Source organism: Musca domestica, unplaced genomic scaffold, assembly GCF_030504385.1.
Source record: "Musca domestica strain aabys unplaced genomic scaffold, Musca_domestica.polishedcontigs.V.1.1 2, whole genome shotgun sequence".
In the NCBI taxonomy this organism is placed as follows: Eukaryota; Metazoa; Arthropoda; class Insecta; order Diptera; family Muscidae; genus Musca; species Musca domestica.
Window position 1 is genome coordinate 14,564,504 of NW_026712249.1, and position 18,082 is coordinate 14,582,585.

The 18,082-nt window shown below is 41.3% G+C and overlaps 2 protein-coding genes across 2 annotated transcripts; both read left to right on the forward strand.

Annotated features, from left to right (window-relative positions):
- Positions 1-12,418: 12,418 nt before the first annotated feature.
- LOC131802157 (uncharacterized transmembrane protein DDB_G0289901-like) lies at positions 12,419-14,243 on the forward strand. Its single transcript, XM_059121687.1, has 2 exons — positions 12,419-14,156; positions 14,206-14,243. Exons 1-2 carry the CDS (start codon positions 12,419-12,421, stop codon positions 14,241-14,243), a joined length of 1,776 nt encoding a protein of 591 aa, XP_058977670.1.
- Positions 14,244-14,340: 97 nt separating this feature from the next.
- On the forward strand, positions 14,341-17,356 carry LOC101901455 (titin-like). The gene has a single exon (XM_005178313.4). The coding sequence runs from the start codon at positions 14,357-14,359 to the stop codon at positions 17,339-17,341; it is 2,985 nt and encodes a 994-aa protein (XP_005178370.2). The 5' UTR covers positions 14,341-14,356; the 3' UTR covers positions 17,342-17,356.
- Positions 17,357-18,082: the final 726 nt, after the last annotated feature.

An 18,082-nucleotide genomic window follows, 5' to 3' on the forward strand; every position in this document is an offset into this window, starting at 1 on the left:
GTTAAAATATTCAATATGTTAATAAAACACAAATTTGTCATATTAAATATTCTTTTCATTCCCATTGTCAAATTAAAAACAAATTTGAATTTCCTTTTCATTCCATCAAAGCCGTATGGAAATGTGTACTTCCCAATACTCGCTATTAGCCAAAGCAAATTAAAATTGAAAAACAATACGACAACCTACACAAATATTTGTTAAGCTGTATTGTAAGCCTAAAAGCGTTAACAAGTTAACGAAAAAAACAAAAAAAAAAATCGAAACAAAATTGAAATCCTAATGAAAGCTGCCTGTTAATAATACATCAAATCCTTTTCAAATTTGAATTGTAAAATAATTTTTTGTTGTTGTGTTTCTGATACTTTTGTATTTATTTCTGTGTTTTGTTAACCTCCCTCTCCTAAATTGGGGATATTTTTTTCGTTGTTGTCAAAGAACAATGACAAAATCACGAAGCCGACCAGAAATAAAATCTTTTCAATTAAAATCGTCCATTTCCAGTTGGAGTCAGGGTATGATATTGACGCCTCTATGGATTCAAGGTTATTTGTATTTTTAATGGATTCTCTCCCTCACCACCCTCTGCCAGCAAGTTAGTTATGGTGTCTGAAAAAGTACTTTTTCTTAAGTGTAAATGTAATTTTTGAGCAGGCTGCTGGAGGGGTGAAAATATTATTAATTATTAGCAAAATAAAAATAAATAATTCCATGATATCAAATTTAAAACTTTTCATTGAAATTGGGTTCAGTGTCCTGCAAATGGGCTTATTTTAAAAAGAGAAATTACAAAGCTTAAGATTTTGTTGTTTAAAATATATGAAAAATATTTTGAATAACAAAAATGACTTTCGTAAGAGTTGAGAAGTTGGGTACAACTGAAGTTTTTTGAAAACTATTCGGAGAATGAATAAAAGCAAATTGTTTACGCTTTTTTTTGTGGAGAATATACAAAAGGGGGAGCGAAAATGAAGGGGAAGGATGCGAAACAGGCTCATAGTTACTTTTGAGGATCTTCATAGAATCACTTTCTGGAACGATTAATGCATGTCAGTCAGTCAGTCTCTCCGCCCGTCTGTCTGTCCATATATTTTTGTGAACAAAATGCAGGTGGCATTTATTATCCGATTGAGATGAAATTTTCCAAATAATATTTGTTTGGCCCAAGGACGAACCCTATTGAAATTGGAGATAATTGGTTAAATGTTGACCAATTATCTCCAATTTCAATAGGGTTCGTCCTTGGCTCCCATATATATCTTCGTCCGATTTGACTTTTATTGTGCACCAAACGTGTAATATCAGCCCGAATAGTATGGAATTTTGCACATACAACCAAATTAGGCCTGAAAATAAGTATGCCAAATTTGCGTGATAGTGTGATTTCTTTATATTTGGCTGGAAAACCACAAGCGGCTATCGTTAGAGCACTCCAGCATTTAAATGTGAATAAATCGCTTGTGTCTCGTACCAACGCTCGTTACCGGTAGTGGTACTGGTAGCATAGCCCGACCCGGGTCAAGTAAGTGGACTGAAGAAAACAGCAACATCAGCAGAAATGGTTCGAAAAGTAAAGAAGCGAATTGATCGAACCCCGCGTCGCAGTGGCCGAAAAATGGCTTGCGAGCTGAACATATCGCAATATTCCATTCGGAAAATATTGAAAAATTAGCTCGGGGTAAAGCCATTGCAATTCCAAAAAGTGCAAGAACTTACACCGCAACAGAAAGAAAATAGACTCGAAAGAGCTACAGAGTTGCTTCGCTTGGCCGAAAGTGGTGAACTGCCGAATTTGATTTTCTCCGCTCCAATGGGAAAACATTCGTTGTCCAGCAGTTTGTAAACAAACAAAATGATCGTTTTTACTTACCAAAGAGGTGAGCTGAAAATGTGCACCTTCGGTTGGCCACCAGAACTCAAACGCCGGCCATGGAGATGGTGTGGGCCGCCATAATAGCCTATGGTCGCTCTGTGCTCGTATTAATCGACTGTGACATCAGAATAAATGTCGAATATTATCGCGAAAATATTCTGGAGCATGCATTAAAACCTTGGGCACGCGAACATTTTGGCCGCAGACCTTGGACATTCGAACAGGTCTCAGCAACATCGCACTTAGCACGCCACCGCCACCCAGGAATGGTTACAAAATGAGGTTCCTCGTTTCATTTCCAGCGCACAATGGCTACCAAAATCTCCAGATACCAATCCGTTGGACAACTGTGTCTGGAGTATTTTTGGAAAGCAAGGTTGGCACTAAAAAATACCAAAGTGTCGATCACCTCAAGCAAACGCTTCGCCGGAAATGGGCCAAAAAACCGTAGAGCAGCATTTGGGCAGCGTGTAACGGTTTCATTGGCCGTTTGAAGGCCATATTTCGTGCCAAAGGTGGCAAATTCGAACAAATCTAAACTTATTCTAAAATTTGATGCTATTTCCGACATTTTTTGTTTTCATTCAATAAAATTTATAAAAAAATGTAAAAATTGTGGCGTTTGACTTTGTTGAGGGTTTTTTTATCTCACCCTGTATACCTGCGAACCCCTTATGGTATCTAAACCACAAAGAGTGACAATTTTCAATACTTTTATCTGTCATAAATTGTGAAACAGCTCAGCGATTCTTTACAACTTGCTATATCTACATGTACGTCTTTGAACCAGAAACCTGAGATGAATATGGATTTTATGATTTCGCATATAATTTTACATACATGTCCGATTTGCTTGTAATTTTGCCATATCAATATCTTGATACGTAAAACTGGTACCTCACGCACTTTTTAAAATTTTCTAAAAATTATCCTATATGTGATATAAGTTCTAGTCGATATAGTCCAAACCTGGTACGTCGCAATATTGTTATCATATTTATTTAGGTCTGATACGAAATGCTCAATATTGACCCATTCCTTCGCAACCAACTCCATAGAGGGTCAACAATTTGAATAATCATAACAGAAGTCAAAAAAAAAAAAAATTGAATAATCGAATAATGGCTGAGGGTATGCATCTGTCGGCAAAACCGATTGATGATTTTTATACCCTCCACCATAGTATGGAGGGAATATTAAGTTTGACATTCCGTTTGTAACACCTCGAGATATACATTTTTGTCCCCACAAAGTATATTTGTGATCAGCTAAAATTCTTTGTCGATTTAGCAATGTCCGTCCGTCTATTCGTCTGCGGAAATCACTCTAGCTTCCGAACGAAATGAAGTAAGTTGATAAAAATTTACTCAAATGTGTATTAGGCCTGCAGGACTTTTAGTATTGGAAATGGTCCACGTCTTCGTATAGCCCCCATATAACTGTACCCCTCAATATTCTGTATTTTGATGATTTTAGCGACTTTATTTACCGGAATTGTTTCAAATTTGGTATTTGAAGTTCGTAATGGATACTACAGCCTCAGACAGAAAATAAGCCATGTAGGTACACGGTTCGTATAGCCCCCATATGACGGCACAACCCGATATTCGGTATTTTGATGATTTTAGCGACATTATTTACCGGAATTTTTTCAAATTTGGTATTTGAAGTTCGTAATGGATACTGCAGCCTATGCCAAAAAAATCTGTGCAGGTCCACATATTGTACCTTCCTATATTCGGTATTTTATTTATTTTAGCTACATTATAAACAGATTTTTGTTCAAGTTAAGCATTTGGTGGAGGGAATTCAAAGCTCGGCCCGGCCGAACTTTTTTACTTGTTATTTATTTTTTTTTTTTTTTTTTTTTTTTTTTTTTTTTTTTTTGAAATCACGAATTAGCGTAGCCCCGATCCAATGTTATCAAACTGTACCTCCTCATTCCGGCACCTTCATTTTTACACACAACTAATGTGAAATGTCGGTTCTTATTTAACCAAAATACAGGCTTTGGAAAAGTTTAGAATATCTTTTAATGGATATTTCGGCATTGAGATGTCATTGAGATGTCAGATATCTAGACAGTATTTTTAAGAGTTTTGTATGGCACTAACATTTTATTGAGCCTGGAGCTAACCGATTAGGCTACGGCTTATTTTTCCACAGTTGAGTTCATAAATTCATAATACTCGCTTTTTCTGCATAATGTACTGCTTCCATCATCCACTTGGTTTTTATGCAAAATTTGTAGAGTACGCAATTAGCACTTCTGCCCTAATTAGCACTCACACAACCACTGCTCATAATTTCGGCAAAGATCTTGCCGAAAAAGCATTAACTCATAACAGCATTTTGTGTAAGGCTAATTAAACAATACATAAATCATATGCATTGAAACCATTTAGGCTAATGCCTTGTTCGGCTTACTAAATTATGTAAAGTAAAGTTTATGGAGACCATTACATATGCCATATTATTACAATAACTTGAAAATTTAGACCACTTTTGATAGAGTTAATTTCATTAAGTGATTAATTAATTTATGTTTCTTTTCTTTCGTTGCAGGTAAATATTGGAAAATATGAATAACTTATTCGAAGTCGTTATAATACATGTATGTATTTATACTTATGCGTATTTGATTTTTGTTATATATTTGAAATTTGTTTTGAGCTGTGGAAATTAATTTTTCAAAGAAATTATATAAATATCAATCAACACAAAATGTAGTCTAAGGCGGCCTCTATATGGGCCTTTCATTGATCCTGTAAGAATGGACGACTTTTCACTTACCTTTTATAGGCATTCGGGCCTCGAGGATAGAAGCCCTCATACAAGCCCTCCCACAAGACTTCTGTGTATAGAACTCCAATAAGGCTTTAATTGGTAGAATGCCTCCAATCTATAGTGAAAACACATCTAACGGCCTTTTGGATTTATGGACAGAAGGCCTTCCCTTGGCCTTTTACAAATTTAAGATTTTCCCTCGCCAGATAGAAGGCCTCCTCCCCACCGGCCGTCTATAGATAGAAGGCCTCCTTCCCACCGGCCGTCTATAGATAGAAGGAAGGCCTCCTCCCCACTGCCCTTCTATAGATAGAAGGCCTCCCCACCGGCCTTCCATAGATAGAAGGCCTCCCCACAGGCTTTCCATAAATAGAAGGCCTCCTCCCCACCGGCCTTCTATTGATAGAAGGCCTCCCCACCGGCCTTCTTTTGATAGAAGGCCTCCCCACCGGCCTTCTATTGATAGAAGTTGGCCTCCCCACCGGCCTTCTATTGATAGAAGGCCTCCCTACCGGCCTTCTATTGATAGAAGGCCTCCCCACCGGCCTTCTACAGATAGAAGGCCTCCCCACCGGCCTTCTATTGATAGAAGGCCTCCCCACCGGTCTTCTATTGATAGAAGACCTCCCACCGGCCTTCTACAGATAGAAGGCCTCCCCACCGGCCTTCTACAGATAGAAGGCCTCCCCACAGATAGAAGGCCTCCCCACCGGCCTTCTATAGATAGAAGGAAGGCCTCCTCCCCACCGGCCTTCTATAGATAGAAGGAAGGCCTCCTCCCCACCGGTCTTCTATAGATGGAAGACCTCCCCTCCGGTCTTCTATAGAAGGAAGGCCTCCCCCAACCGGCCTTCTATAGATAGAAGGAAGGCCTCCCCCCACCGGCCTTCTATAGATAGAAGGAAGGCCTCCTTAGAAGGCCTTCCCACCCGCACTCTATAGATAGAAACCCTCCCCGTCGGGCTTCTATAGATAGAAACCCTCCCCATCGGGCTTCTATAGATAGAAGGCCTCCTCACCGGCCTTCTATAGATAGAAGGCCTCCTCACCGGCCTTCTATAGATAGAAGGCCTCCCCAAAAGACTTCTTGTTGTTGTGTTGTATTGATAGAAGACTTCCCACGTGCTTTCTATTTATAGAAGGCCTCCCCATCGGCCTTCTATAGATCGAAGGCATCCTCCCCAACGTCATTCTATAGATAAAAGCCTCTTTCCCATGACCTTCTAAGTTCCCCCACTGGCCTTCCATAGATAAACAGACCCCTTACAGGCTTTTAGGGTATGGACAGATGAACTTCCCTCAGGCTTTCACAGATTTCAGATTTTCCCTAAATTCTTCGCAATATTCGAGACTTTTCTCCCCCCTTGTTTGTGACATTTTAATTATGCCACATGTGTCGTATGACGCCCACACATTTCCTCACTAATCCTCCCACGCGTTTCACCAGGATGACAACAAAAATATTGACTAACAAGTTAAAAACAAAAGTTAAACAAAAAGAATTGAAACTTTAATATTTCCAAACTAATTGCCCTAGTTGGATTATTTACCTCGACTTTTGTAATGACTTCCTTTAGTTTGTGGCGGTTGGTTGCATGGACAGGCAGACAGACAGACGGTCTAACAAGACAACAGACGTTATTGCTTTTGTTTGATTTACACAAACAATAGACGAAGGCAAAACAGAAAGCAAAACAAACGCAAAAAAAAACGTAAACGAACGTCGAATAAAACTTTTCCAAATAGACACATTGTTTGAGTCGTCCAGACAACCATGTGGAGACTTTAAGTCTTCATCGTCGTCGACATTTTATTAAATCCAGAACAACAGGTGTTTCACCATGTGTCGGAGGTTTGGCTTGACATAAAAATGGATTATGGAATTTACATGAAAAAAAGTTTTGTGTATGAACATATTTCTCCATTCATATATTTCAACTTATTGAAACAGAAGTTTGTCCTGAATTTTCTTAAAGCATTAAAGACTTTTGAAATTTCAAATTTTAATGGGCGGAAAAATCATTTGTGGAGATATGTCCTTTGATATTGGGCCTTATTGGGGTTTGGGGTTATACCAGCGTTTTTTGTTCGCCTTGTTAATTGTAGCTATTTCTATAAAATTTTCCTGAAGATGACTGTCAACCAGAGTCAAAATAATGAAAAAAAAAACAAAAATTTTAAAACAAGGAAAAAAGTTGTAAGTTCGGCCGTGCCGAACCCACCACCATTTGGAACGAATTTGGCAATTCTCAAGAACAATAAAATCTGTTAAAAATTCTCTTAAAATTTTAAAAATACCGAATGTAGCCATTATATTAGGGTCTATACGATGACATGGACCTGCAAATGCGAAACTTAAAAAATACCGAATATCGGGAGGTACCGTTATATGGGGGCTATACGAAGGCGTGGACATGCACAGACAATTTTCTATCTTAGGCTGTAGTATCCATTACGAACTTTAAATACCAAATTTGAAACAATTCCGGTGAATAATGTCGCTAAAATCATCAAAATACCGAATAACGTGGGGTACCGTGATATGGGGGCTATACGAAGACGTGGACCTGCACAGACAATTTTCAGTCATAGGCTGTAGCATCAATTTCGAACTTCAAATACCAAATTGAAAGCAATTCCGGTTAATAATGTCGCTAAAATCAACAAAGTACCGAATATCGGGAGGTACCGCTATATGGGGGCTATACGAAGACGTGGACCTGCATAGACAATTTTCTGTCACAGACTGTAGCTCCCATTACGAACTTCAAATACCAAATTTGAAACGATTCCGGTGAAAAATGTCGCTAAAATCGTCAAAATACCGAATATCGGGAAGTACAGTTATATGGGGGCTATACGAAGACGTGGACCTGCACACACAATTTTCCGTCATAGACTGTAGTATCCACTACGAATTTTAAATACCAAATTTGAAAGAATTCCGGTGAATAATGTCGCTAAAATCATCCAAATACCGAATATCGGGGGATACCGTTATATGAGGGCTATACGAAGACGTGGACCTGTACCGACAATTTTCTGTCGTAGGCTTTAGTATACACTACGAACCTCAAATACCAAATTTGAAAGAATTCCGGTGAATAATGTCGCTAAAATCATCAAAATACCGAATATCGGGAGGTACCGTTATATGGGGGCTATACGAAGACGTGGACCTGCACAGACAATTTTCTATCTTAGGCTGTAGTATCCATTACGAACTTTAAATACCAAATTTGAAACAATTCCGGTGAATAAAGTCGCTAAAATCAACAAAGTACCGAATATCGGGGGTACCGTTATATGGGGGCTATACCAAAACATGGACCTACATGGTCCATTTTCAAAACTAAAAGTCCTGAAGACATTATATACATTTGAGAAAAATTGTATTAATCTACTTCAATTCGTTCGGAAGCTAGAGTGATTTACACAGAGGGACGGACATCGCTAAATCGACATAGAATTTTATGCTGTTCAAGAATACATATACTTAGTGGGGTTTAAAATGTATATATCGAGGTGTTACAAACGGAATGACAAACTTAATATTATCTCCATACTATGGTGGAGGGTATAAAAATTTACCTTAAACCAAAACAAAAAATTGGGCATTTTGAAATATCTCCACTAGTTGCAATCTTTGCTCCAACCTCCGAAAATCTACACAAGTTTTTTTTCCATTTTCATACTAAACCGGTTAAAATTAAACGCTCAATATTAAACTCAACAACGTGTGTAATTTGCCTCAATTATATATTTTATTTATCAGTCTTGGGCGCCATTTCTTTATCCGGATACGCAAAATCTCTCGGCGTGTTATATTTTTAGATTATTTGTGTATTTTCACACGAATTTATGGCAAATCTCATTAAAGATGTTCAAACAAACCTTCTGAAGACACTAACACCTACACACATACGTACGCATATTCAACAAAAACACATCAACATTTTGCCTTAACCCATTGTCTAAGTCAACACGTTTTGCCAATATTTCTCGAACAATGGGTTGACATTTAATATTTGAAAATAAATTTAAATTTATTTAATTTAGATTCGAATACAGCTTTCAATTGAAAGACACTTGAAATAATAATATTTGGCAAAGGAAACTACGTCGACATTGAAGTTAAATAGAATTTTTAGGGGTAGGTTTAAGACTTTTGGGAAACCCTACAGGTAATGGGTTTAAAAAGTCAAAGAAAAATACATTTCTCAGATGCTTGAACATAAACCCCACGGAAATAAGGCCAATGAGATTTCTTCTATTTCTACATGGCCGATGAATGGCTTTCTTTCCTAGAAGTTTGGTGGGAGGTCTTACACCCACAGAATACTGTTGATAGGACTTCTACCTCTACAATGCCGGAGAAAGGCCTTCTACCTCTAGAAAACCGGTTAAAGGTCTTCTATGTTTAGATGGCCGGTGAGACAACTTATATCTTTAGAAGGCTAACGAGAGGCTTTCTATCTCTAAAAAGCTGGGAAAAGGCCCTCTAGCTCAGGAGGCCGGTATTCCTTCTACCTCTACAAGGTTAGTGAGAGGCCCTCTGTCTCTAGAAGGCCGGTGAGAGGCTTTATATCTCTAGAAGGTCGGTGAGATGCCTTCTATCTCCAGGGGGCCGGTGAGAGGCCTTCTATGTATAAAAGGTCGGTGACAGGCATTCTATCTATAGAAAGTCAGTGAGAGGCATTTTATCTATTAGAAGGCCGGTGAGAGGGGCTCTATCCCTAGGATGCCGGTGGGAGGTCCTCTATCTCTAGAAGGTTGGTGAGAGACCCTTTATCTCTAGTAGGCCGGTGAGTGGTCTTATATCACTAGAAGGCTGGTATGATGCATTCTATATCAAGGGGGCCGGTGAGAGGCCTTCTATGTATAGAAGGTCGGTGACAGGCATTTTCTCTATAGAAAATCCGTAAGAGGCCTTCTGTCTCTAGAAGGCTGGGGAAAGGTACTTTATCTCTTGATGGCCGGTAAGAGGTCTTCTATCTCTAGAAGGCTGGGGAAAGGTTTTCTGCCTATAGAAGGCCGGTGAAAAGCCTTCTATCAATAGAAGGCCGGTGAGAAGCATTCTACCTATAGAAAGTCGGCGAGAGGCATTGTATCTATAAACGACCCATGAGAGGTATTATACCTGCAAAAGGCTGGTGAGGGGACTTCTATCTCCAAAAGGCTGTTTAAAGGCTTTCTTTCTCTAGAAGGCCGGCGAGAGACCTTCTATCTCCAGAAGGCTGGTGAGAGGCCTTGTATCTATAGAAGACCTATGAAAGGTCCTCTACCTCTTAAGGACCTGAATGATATCATAGATATCAATAATTTCTAACCAACTCAGATTATGGAATGGATGATAAAGAAAGTTCCTCCCGACATTGTTCAAAATCTTAACCCTTCCATAGATTTCGTGAAATACATACACCTCTAAAGCCCTCTATAGGCAGAGTTCCTTCTGGAGACTTTTTGTCAAAGGAAGGTCTTCACAGAATATGTTTTATATAAACTCTGCTACGGGTCTGCTACATATGGGAGCTCTTCCATTGATGTTTTCATATAGACCTTCTATGGGAAGAAGCCTTTTAATGGTATAAGTACTTTCTCAGGTCTTCAATATAAATAAGTTATTTTAAATGATTCTTATATATAGAAACCCATCCTTTTCAAATGATAGAGACTGATAGAGGTTCTTCCACACGAAATAGATTGATTGAGGTACTTCCACAGAACTTCTATTGAGAGAACCCCTCTCACAAACCTTCACACAGGCCTGTCCTTTTGCTGAGGGAGGCAGGCTTTCTTTTGTTAGATGCCCCTTCACAAGTCTCCTATGGATTGAAACACTTCCATAGTCCCTCCCTTGATAGCGGCCTTTCAACATGACTTCCAATGATCGAGGCCTTTTCATAGGGCTTCTGTGTGTAGAAGCTCTCCCAGACATTGTATGCATAGGAGCCCTTCCATAGGTTTCCTATACACAAAAATCATTGTTTCTACAGGCTTTCTAATGATGCAAGTCCGTCAACTGGCTTATACAAATATATGCTCTTGCACAGGTCTTCTATAGAATGATTGCAATTCACATGAACTTCATAGATATATGGTCTTTCACAGATCTGTAGATAGTAGTATTTCCTATGACAAAAGCCCTTGCACACGGTTTATATGCTGAGATCGGATCTACCCGTCTTTGATCACTGGTGAAATTCGACTTCTCGCAGCACAAAAGTTTTACAAGGAGTGTACTCTTCGCTCATATATTTTATGTGTAAGCTCATGGGAGTCACTCCTGTTTGAAATATGAGAGTGGGAGTCAAAATCGAAGTAGAGTAAGAATTTGCTCTAAGAGTGAAATTGAAAAAGACAAAAACCAAAAAATACTCGTCACGAATAAAATTTGCTCAATTTCGAACGAATTTTACTTCCACTCGAAAACGAGCAAAACATGCTCGCTCTTATTCGAGAGGAATCGAAAAGTAGTAGAGAGAGGCTTCAATGTTTTATACTCTTAAGAGTGCTATCACTTGAATTCGCTCTTTACTCAATTTCGAGCTAGCATTTCCGAGAAGTGATTCGATGTGTATAAGCTCTGCCATAGATTTTCTGTACGTCGAAGATACTCGAAAACTAGCAAAACATGCTCGCTCTTATTCGGGGGGAATCGAAGAATAGAGTAGGTTTGATTTTTTCTACTCTAAGGAGTACTGCTGCTTGAATTCTCTCTATACTCAACTTCGAGCTAACATATCCGAGCAGTGATTCTCTGTGTATAAGCTCTGCCGTGGATTTTCTTGCCTTGCCAAAGGACTTTTACATGTAGAACCTTTACATGTAGAACCTTTGAAAGAGAAGACCTTTTAGGAGCTTAGTATAAGCTCTTTAAAAAACCTTCTATATGTATGAACCCTTTTAAAGGACACCGGCTGCTTATTTATTGGAAGTATCGGAACAATGACCTAACATTTACATGACGGAGGTTGAAGTACTTAATTGGCTATTGGAAATATTTTCACCACACTAACTACTGGAACCTTCACTGGTCATTAGCGCATTGATATTGCCGCTACTCAAAAAGAAAAGACTGACATGGCCGATTTTCAACGCGCCAATGGACCATTTGAACTACCGGCACTACGACTAGTCCCAAAGTCGACGTATCTGGTGGCGAAACTGTTCATTTGACTTTAGGAACCACCGGTACTGCATGAAATACTGGATGTTCAATTTGCCTTTGGTTCTGGACCTGCCTCCACTACTAGTAAATTACTGGTATGATGGGCCAAATCCTTTAACACGTCCTCTATATGTAGGAGCTTTCTAGAGGAGCTTCTTCAGACCTTCTGTAGTTTGAACCTGTTTCTTTTCTCTTGTCTCTATAGCTCTAGAAAAAAGACAGATTGGGTCAAAGGTATTTAAATTTTAATGAAGTATTCGTATTCCTTGAAATCTTATTTCCCGAACGTTTCAATTCTCTGTTCCATCGATATTGCTTGGTAGGGCATTCCATTGTTCCGCTATGCCGCCTCTAACCTCCACCCTCTTTTATAGAAAACACAATGGCTCAATGAAACCATTTCTTATTTATTCCGCTAACCAAAAAAACCTATTTGTTTTTCAAAACTGGTATAAATATAAGAAAACACCGACCCTGCTTCAGATAGATATCGGATTTCGATATTTTTGCGAAAATTCTGTCCGTCTAGTATTCGAAGTTTGACGGAGGTATCGGTTAAGTGTGTGTAGGAAAAACAATCGAAAACAATGAAATTATTTGTGGGTGCCACCCTGGCCATTATGCTAGGCATAATGGGTCAGGTTACAAGGGCACAAAATTTAGCAAATGGTGCAATACCCTCAAATCTCATGGCAAATTTGGTCAATGGAGCAGGGGGAGCAACGAAATGGAGTTTTAGTACGAATTCCGGTCCGGCTTCATCTGGGATTAGTTCTTCGGCTGATGCTGCTGCTAGTCTTGGCTCGGCATTGCCTGCCAATTTGATGGGGGATTTAAGTAAAATTATGGCCCAGGCAGGGAATGCGGGCAATGGAAAATTCAGTTTTACAACCACCTCGGGTTCGTCATCCGGAAACCAGGATGGTGTTGCCGCCACTGCTGCTGTATTGCCTGGCAATCTGGTTGGAGATTTGAGTCAAATGTTTGGACAAAATGTGGATCTAAATAAAATCATAAGTCAAAGTGGAAGCGGAAGCGGAGGTAGCGGCAAATGGAGTTTCAGTGTCAATGGAAGTCCCACAACTATGACTAGCTCCTCCACTTCCTCCTCGGGAGGTCAAATTCTGAACTCTGGAGCGGCCAATCTCGTGGGAGATTTAAGTCAAATGTTCGGCCAAGCTGGAAGCGGAGGTAATGTTAAGTGGAGTGTTAATGGCAGTCCCACCACTATGACGAGCACTTCCTCTTCCTCCTCTGCTGGTGTCCAAGGTCAAGGTTCCGGTGTTGGCATGGCAATTCCTGGCCAACTCATGGGAGATTTAAGTCAAATGTTTGGTAAGGGCGGATCTGGTGGCTCCACCAAGTGGAGTGTTAATGTCAATGGCGGTCCTAGTATGACCTCCGGAATACAAACCCATGATTTGGCTTCCCATTTGGCTGGTGGCATCTCTGGAGGCATCAACGTCGGTGGTCATCCAATTACCGGCTCGACTACAGTGTCGTCTGGCACAGGTGGTAAAATTGGCACCGCTGGCCGTTGGAAGGTTAGTGTTAACAATGGTCCCGCCAGCGTCTCCAAGGTTCCCATCAATAATGCCATACATGGCAATTTGGTGGGACAGGGTTTCACACCTCAGGTGACCACTTCAACAACTACAACAACAACCGGAAATATGGGTTCTCTGCAAAATAATTTGGCCAGTATGTTTGGTCAAATTAGCGCTGGAGGAGGTTCCGGAGGTTCTATACAAAATGATTTGGCCAGTATGTTCGGACAGGTGGGAGCTGGAGCAGGTTCCGGTGGTTCCGTACAAAATGATTTGGCCAGTATGTTTGGACAAATGGGAGCTGCAGGAGGTTCTAGTGGGAAATTAACTGTCAGTGTCAACCCCTCAATAACCACTAGCATCACCACATCAACTTCGGGTTCGAGTTCCAGTTCTTCCACCACCCCCGTTGGAGGTCTCCAGGGCAACTTAATTGTCGGTAGCACAGGAACTAGTGGTACCACAACAGGTGGTTCCAAAGGTAAATGGAGTGTAACCATTAATACGGGACCAGCAAGTGGTATTTTGGGAGCGGTTCAAGGCATTGCCACGGGATCGTCCACTCTGAGTGGAGGTTCAAGTGGTCAGGTGAATATTGGTTCCACAACGTCTGGGGGTTCCACTACTGGCCATTTGAATATTAATATGGGAAGCACCGGATCTGCTGGTCAAACTTCAAGTGATGCGAATGGCCAATGGACCATTGAAACCAGCGGAACTACCAATGATGGAGATCTAAGTGGCCATTTGACCATTGGAACTAGTGGCACTACCACCAGTCAGTCCAATAATGGAGGTCTAAGTGGTCATTTGACTATTGAAAATAGCGGAACTACCACCAGCCAATCAAATGATGGAGGTTTAAGTGGCCATTTGACTATTGGAACCAGCGGTATCACACCGACTACTGGAAGCTCAACTGGTCAATGGAGTATTGAAACCACTGGTCCTACCACTACTACGAGTCAATCGACTGGTATGACCGGAGGTTCATCCGGAGAACTGACAATCGAAACAGGCAACCAGGAAGGAAATATTGATCTGGATGTAAGTCACGAGGAAACTGTGGGTCATGACATCACCGGATCTGAAAATCAAGGATCCCTGAACATAAATATTGATCATTCGGCCGGTTCCAGCGGCACCATTGAAGGCTCCATTGAAAACACCTTACCAGCTGTAGATTTCGAAACCAACAATGACTGGAATGATGTTGATTTTGGAGCTGACACGGATGATGTGCCTCCCATAAATATTGACTGGAACACCGGTACTGTAATACCGGAACCTGTGGTAACAGAACCCATAATTGTCCAACAAGAACCCGAAAGTCAAGAACCCGAGCCAGAAGCACCTCAAGATCCTGAACCCAGTGTTGAGGAACCCATGACTTTGGAGGCAGAACCCGTTGCTCAAGCACCTGAGGAACACCAACCGGAACCACAACCCACGGCAGAAGAACCCATTCCAGAGGAACCAATTGAATTTGTCACCCAAGTCATTGAACCCCAACCTGAACCCATGGTGCCACAACCACCTCAAATCATTGAGACTGCACCTCAGGACCCCACTGTGGAGGTGCCTTCATTATTTGATCCAATTTTGGTACATATCCCAGAACCCAAGACAAGTTTACCAGATGAGTTACCACCCTCTGTTAGTTTGTGGGAACAGGCATTAATTAACCAGCCAGTTGCTGAAGAACCCATGGCCGAAGAACCAGCTCAAGCTGAAGAAGAACCCGCTCCCTTTGAAGAACCTGCACCAGTGGAGGAAACTGCTCCCGCAGAAGAATCTGAAATCGTAGAAGAAACTGATCCCATGGAAGAAACTGTTCTCATGGAGGAAACTGCTCCCATGGAGGAGACTGCTCCCATGGAAGAAGCTGCTCCCATGGAGGAGACTGTCCCCGCAGAAGAAACTACCCCCGTAGAGGAAAATGCTCCCGCTGAAGAGACTGCTCCTATGGAAGAACCTATCCCTGTCGAGGAAGCTGCTCCCGCAGAAGAATCTGTTCCAGTAGAAGAAACTGCCCCAGCAGAAGAAGCTGCTCCCGTGGAAGAACCTGCCACTGTTGAAGAACCTGTCCCTGTCGAAGAACCTGTCCCTGTCGAAGAAACTGCTCCCGCAGAAGAAGTGGCTCCCATGGAAGAACCTGCTCCCCTGGAAGAATCGGCTCCAGTGGAAGAAGAGCCAGCACCAGTAGAAGAACTTGCTCCAGTAGAGGATACTCCTCCCATGGAAGAACCCGTCCCCGCAGAAGTAGAACCTGTACCCGAAGAGGTACCCCTCCCTACCCCCGAACCATCCAATTGGCTGCCGGAACCAATTGTATCCGATCCTATTCCAGAACCCGTGGAAGAAGTACCATCTGTTCCAGAACCCATAGAAATTCTACCCTTTGAACCCAGTCCCGTGGAAGATATGCCCCAGCCCATTTATGAAGAACCCACAATTATGCCACCCAGCGAAGAGCAACCAATGACCCTGGAAGAACCACAGCCTCCAACTGAAGTACCTTACGAAGCACCCATGGTTAGTCCACCTGAACCTAGCTATGAAAATCCTGAACCACCAATGGAACAACCCATCGATTATCCCGGGTCCATGGTTGAAGAATATGTGGATCCCATGTATCCCACATATCCTCAGCCTTCCTCCGACTGTGATCAAGGATATGCCGCCTATGACCTGTACTATCACAGATTGATTCGTGACATCTCCAAACTTCGTCGACTACGTCATCGTCTCCTGATCGATTTGCATACCCTTGATGATATTGAAGATGAGCCACTGCCGGAGCCATCGTATCGTCTCAACTATTACCGTTATCTGCATGGCCTGGCACCACGTCTACCATTTATGACCGAGCTACCCACAGCCGGCATGGGATTCCGTAGATATCCATTCTTTAGGCAAGTTATGCATGGTCTACCCAATCCTGGCAGGTTCCTCAGCTACCGGCCCAAATATCAAATGGCCAGGATTCCTCATGGTCTACCTCCACGCATGGGCATGCAGTATGATAGGTCCACCATGCGTTATCCCCATGGGTTACCACCACGCTCTAGGTACTCCCTGAATCTACCCTATCCAGAAATGCAAATGCACATGAGACAAGTTTCTCCTCCTAGATTCCCTCTTCCTGAGATGGAACGAAATGTTCCGCGTCCTGATTTCCAACAGAGCCTGAATACTTTGGTAAAGCTTCCCCAAATTTCTCCACCTCGTCCGGAGTTTCCAAAAGCCGTCAATCCTCTACTAAAACTACCTCAAATCTCCCCACCCCGTCCTGAGTTGCAGAAAAAGCTAAGTCCTTGGGCAAAGTTACGCCAATTTGTTGTACCTCGTCCCGAGCCTCCACTAAACGCAAATCTGCTAAATGTTCTTTCCCAAATTTCCCCTTCCAAACCCAGCTCCGAGGAGCACAGCTTCACTTCTACCCTCACTAAGCTGCCACAAATTTCTCCACCTAATGTAGAGTTTCCCAAAGATTTCTCATGGATAACACGCCCACAAATTTATCCTCCCAAACCTGAAGCCCCAGAAGGTGAGGGTGAAATATCCCCTCCCAAGGATATGGTGATGACAACTCTTCTGAAATTACCTCAAATTCAAATTTCTCCCCCACGTCCCAGTGGCATTGCAACGTTGGAACTACATCAAAATGATGCCACAGCTACAGCTTCCCCTTCCCGTTTTGAGGTTTCGGCTGACATTCCAAGACCAAAACTTCCTCTAGTTTTACCTGCACCCCTAACTCTGTCCCTTGAGGCCTCTAACGCAAATGGTGAACCCATGGAAATGTCAACTTTTGATCTACCACAAATCTCCCCACAGAAACCTGGATATGGCGGTGTAGAGGTTTCCTCAGGTCCAGTAAATGGTAATATTGCCGTCAAGTTTTTGCATAATTTTGCGAATGGTGTCCCCAAGCCTCAGACTTTTGATATCAAAGTATAAATTTTACGATTCGAAGCGAATATATAATATAACTCAATAATGTATACAATACGAAATAAATAAAAAATATTGAAAATTATGATTTTGAAAAATAAAAAAAATTGAAATATTGTGAAGATTTGAAAAAAAAAATTGTCCAAAGAACCATAGGAGGTCTTTGGTTTATAAATTACTTGCAGTGGGTTTTTGGATGATCTGTGAAATAATTGAAATTTGAATAGTTTACAGCTCGAAATAAGCTAAATACATAGAGGCAGGTTCTTCAATGGGTGCAGATTCCTCAACGGGTGCAGATTCCTGGGGTAGTTTCTTCAGAAGGAGCAGCCTTTTCTGCTAAAAAAATTTCCTCTAAGGAAGCAGTTTTCTTCGACAGGAACAGGATCTTCAATAGGAGCAGTAGCTTCCAATGGAACAGTTTCCTCCAGGGGGATATATTTAGTGGACAATTAATATATCCAAATCTGAAATAATCTATATAAAACCTGCATTTTTTGAGCCACTTTCATTGTTTTTCAAATCAATAATTTTTTTCCTAAAAGAAACCCCCAACAAAAAGGTAAAAAAATGATAATCTCTTCACGGAAGAACGACGAAACTTATTTGGCCCAAATCTTGAGCAATGTCTCTTGAAGCAAAGGTGCGGTTTTGAGTCGATTCTCTTTGTCTAATTATAATCTATATACAGGGTGAGATGAAAAAACTGCAACAAAAAGCCATAATTTTTACATTTTCCTTTTTTAA

Bases quoted from the DNA above. Each gene is read 5' to 3' on its own strand.
- LOC131802157 (XM_059121687.1), top strand. From the start codon at position 12,419: ATGAAATTATTTGTGGGTGCCACCCTGGCCATTATGCTAGGCATAATG. The intron at 14,157-14,205 runs GTCAGTCCAATA...TATTGAAAATAG, and splicing joins AACTAGTGGCACTACCACCA to CGGAACTACCACCAGCCAAT.
- LOC101901455 (XM_005178313.4), top strand. From the start codon at position 14,357: ATGACCGGAGGTTCATCCGGAGAACTGACAATCGAAACAGGCAACCAG.